General features: G+C 40.1%; 1 protein-coding gene across 1 annotated transcript; it reads left to right on the top strand.

The window, feature by feature from the left end:
• Nucleotides 1-1,257: 1,257 nt before the first annotated feature.
• On the top strand, nucleotides 1,258-2,012 carry LOC120057536 (cornifelin homolog B-like). Its single transcript, XM_039006129.1, has 3 exons — nucleotides 1,258-1,360; nucleotides 1,499-1,653; nucleotides 1,893-2,012. The coding sequence occupies exons 1-3, from the start codon at nucleotides 1,258-1,260 to the stop codon at nucleotides 2,010-2,012; spliced, it is 378 nt and encodes a 125-aa protein (XP_038862057.1).
• Nucleotides 2,013-2,724: the final 712 nt, after the last annotated feature.

The following is a 2,724-nucleotide window of genomic DNA, read 5'->3' as shown; positions in this document are numbered from 1 at the left end:
GCAGAACATCTCTTTATTACGAACAGACCTCTCTCCATCTTTACAACCATTGAATCTATATTTTTGGCCATGACAGTTTACACCAGGATAGGCAAGTGTGACCAGCCAGCGCACTTCCTCTGCAAATTCAGCCGACGACTCCTTGGATTGGCAAAGCTCTCCCAACTTCCTTCTGACTGTGGTCGGGGGGTTCCACTGACCAAAGAGCTGGTTCAGCTGCTCCTTGAGAAGGTTATAGTCCTCCCGAATTTACTCAGGCAGTGAGCATACATTTCTGATGGCTGATCCCCTCAGGCATTCGTGTAGCCGGTCAACCCGCTGAGCACCGTTCCAGCCATACTTCCTAGCCTGCCGTTTGAATGGCAACAGAAAGGACTCCTAATCTTAATTTCCATCGAACATGGCTAGCTTAGTTTTTGGGCCATCCTGTGTGGTGTGATAGTTCTGGTGATTTGCTTTTACTATGTCATGTTAACTCTTTGACCTTCAGTAGCCTAATTGCCTCACCCTCTTTTTGACTCTGTTATAGAGAATCTAACCCTGACCTGGAATGTTCAGGATTGACAGGCTGGTGCAGTTTCTAGGAATGTATCTGAGACATTACTTAATGTCAAATATTCCTCCACTCTTCCACAGCTCTTATTCAGAAAATCCTGTGTCAGATGTCAGTTCAGCTGATGTCACCAATGGTTCAGTCTCAAAGCTCTCTCTAACAAGCTCTCTCTCACGTGCCATCTTTTTGATATTCAGACTTCGACTATCAATGGACTTTTATTTTTTACATTTATTTATATTGGCAAAATATTTTAATATTTTAATATTTTAAATATTCATTATATTTTATCAATAAACATTGTAAGATAAAATGCACTTGTTAGATTCAATAGGGTTATATGGAGAGGAATCCTAAGTGTGTTTCAGATCATTTCTTTGGCTCCATAGTTTACTCTCTAATCCAAGTCATGTTTTATCAGTTATGGTTGAGATCTACTTTGATTATGTTTTCCTGATGGAAAAGGATGTTGTAATCATTCGGTAATAACAGAAGACCAGACACTTTTTGAATTATTTTTTGGGGTTTGATGGAATGATTAATGAATGTGTCATCTTTTGGGAGTAAGCAATTGTCTGATTACTGGCATTAGTTCTATACAATGATGAGAACAGCTTAAGAACTGTCTCTCAAAGCAAGCCAAAGCCATGAGTGGTTTATTGAAGATGTCCTCTGATCTCTGTCTTTGTAGGTAAGAAGTCATCATGCCTTCATTCGTCATCGATCAGCCTCTGCCCGTCATGGAGTCCAAGGAGTCTGACCAGTGGAGTTCCGGAATCTGTGACTGCACCGATGACATGGCAGAATGTTATTGTGTGTGTTTGGTTTGTGTGATCACATTTGTTTGTGTTTATTTGTATGTAAGAGTGTTAGTGTGCGTATCATTAAAATTCATAGTTTATGTATGTGTGTTTTCTCGATTGGTGCTTCATTCACTTTGGCCAGGCTGTTTTGGATTCTGGTGTTGTCCCTGCCATGCCTGTATACATACAAGGGAGTACGGACCGTGTCTTTGTCTCCCTCTGCTGGACATCTTCGGCATCATCCCACCCGTCACAATGTCCATGAGGGTGACCATGCGCCAGCTCTACGGCATCAAAGTAAGTACATTTAGAGTTGGCTGCTTCTGGAAAAAAAATATTACATTACCGAACTGAAATAAAGTACATTATGATACACATTTTGTCATCCAACCACCTACCTAGTGCACTGTGATATTCATAGGTTTAATAGTTAGTGAACATTTTCCCTTCTCTAGGAATTAATAACTTTCTGGTGCTGGGCCATTCTGATGTCTGCTATATGACCATTGTTGTGAATTTGCTGACTGTGTCTCCAGGGCACCATCTGTAACGACTGTGTGAACGCCACCTGCTGCAACTGCTGTGTCTGGTGCCAGATGTCCAGGGAGATGAAGAGCCGCATCATCCCCATTGTCCTGGTCAGTGCTAGGAAGTAGGAACGAATGACCAACATGTTACCATAACCTCAATATCACCTTAGTCATCACAATACAGCCATAACCTTTTTCAGAGTCATGTTTGTGTGTTTATAGAATGTATATCTATTCCTACATGCCTGAAATGTCAGATTGTTTGACAAGAAGTCATTGTAAACAGTGTATATTAAAACAATATTTATGTATGCTTAAAATTATGTATATATGTCATTCTATGAACTATTATGCCCACAATAAGGACATATATTATAAATGTTTTATTCTATAAAATATATATATCAAATAAATATATTTACAAATGCTAACATTTTTCCTTCCTGTTATCTCTGTTCATCTCTGTTTGTTTAAATACTGGTTGAATATCTTCATATGTGTCTTTTGTGTAGAGAGAGATGGTGCAAACTGTACGATACACAGTTTAGTTTGAGTTAAGTCAGGTTTCTCTTTCTCCATCTCTCTCCCTCTCCCTCTTCTCTTATTTCCCCCTTGTCGTGGATATCAAGTGATCTGGAGCAGTGCTCGATCCTGCCCATGATCGTAGGCCTGCTCCTGCCCATGTCAAACACGTAGGTGTACTAGCCCAAGGTGTACTAGCCCACATTTTGTTTTTTGCCCTAGCACTACACAGCTGATTCAAATAATTGAAGCTTGATGATGAGTTGGTTATTTGATTCAGATGTGTAGTGCTAGGGTAAAACCAAAATGTGCACCC

Source organism: Salvelinus namaycush, chromosome 12 (genome assembly GCF_016432855.1).
Source record: "Salvelinus namaycush isolate Seneca chromosome 12, SaNama_1.0, whole genome shotgun sequence".
NCBI lineage: Eukaryota > Metazoa > Chordata > Actinopteri > Salmoniformes > Salmonidae > Salvelinus > Salvelinus namaycush.
Note: the sequence above shows the minus strand (reverse complement) of the source record. Positions and strands in the feature narration are given on the sequence as shown.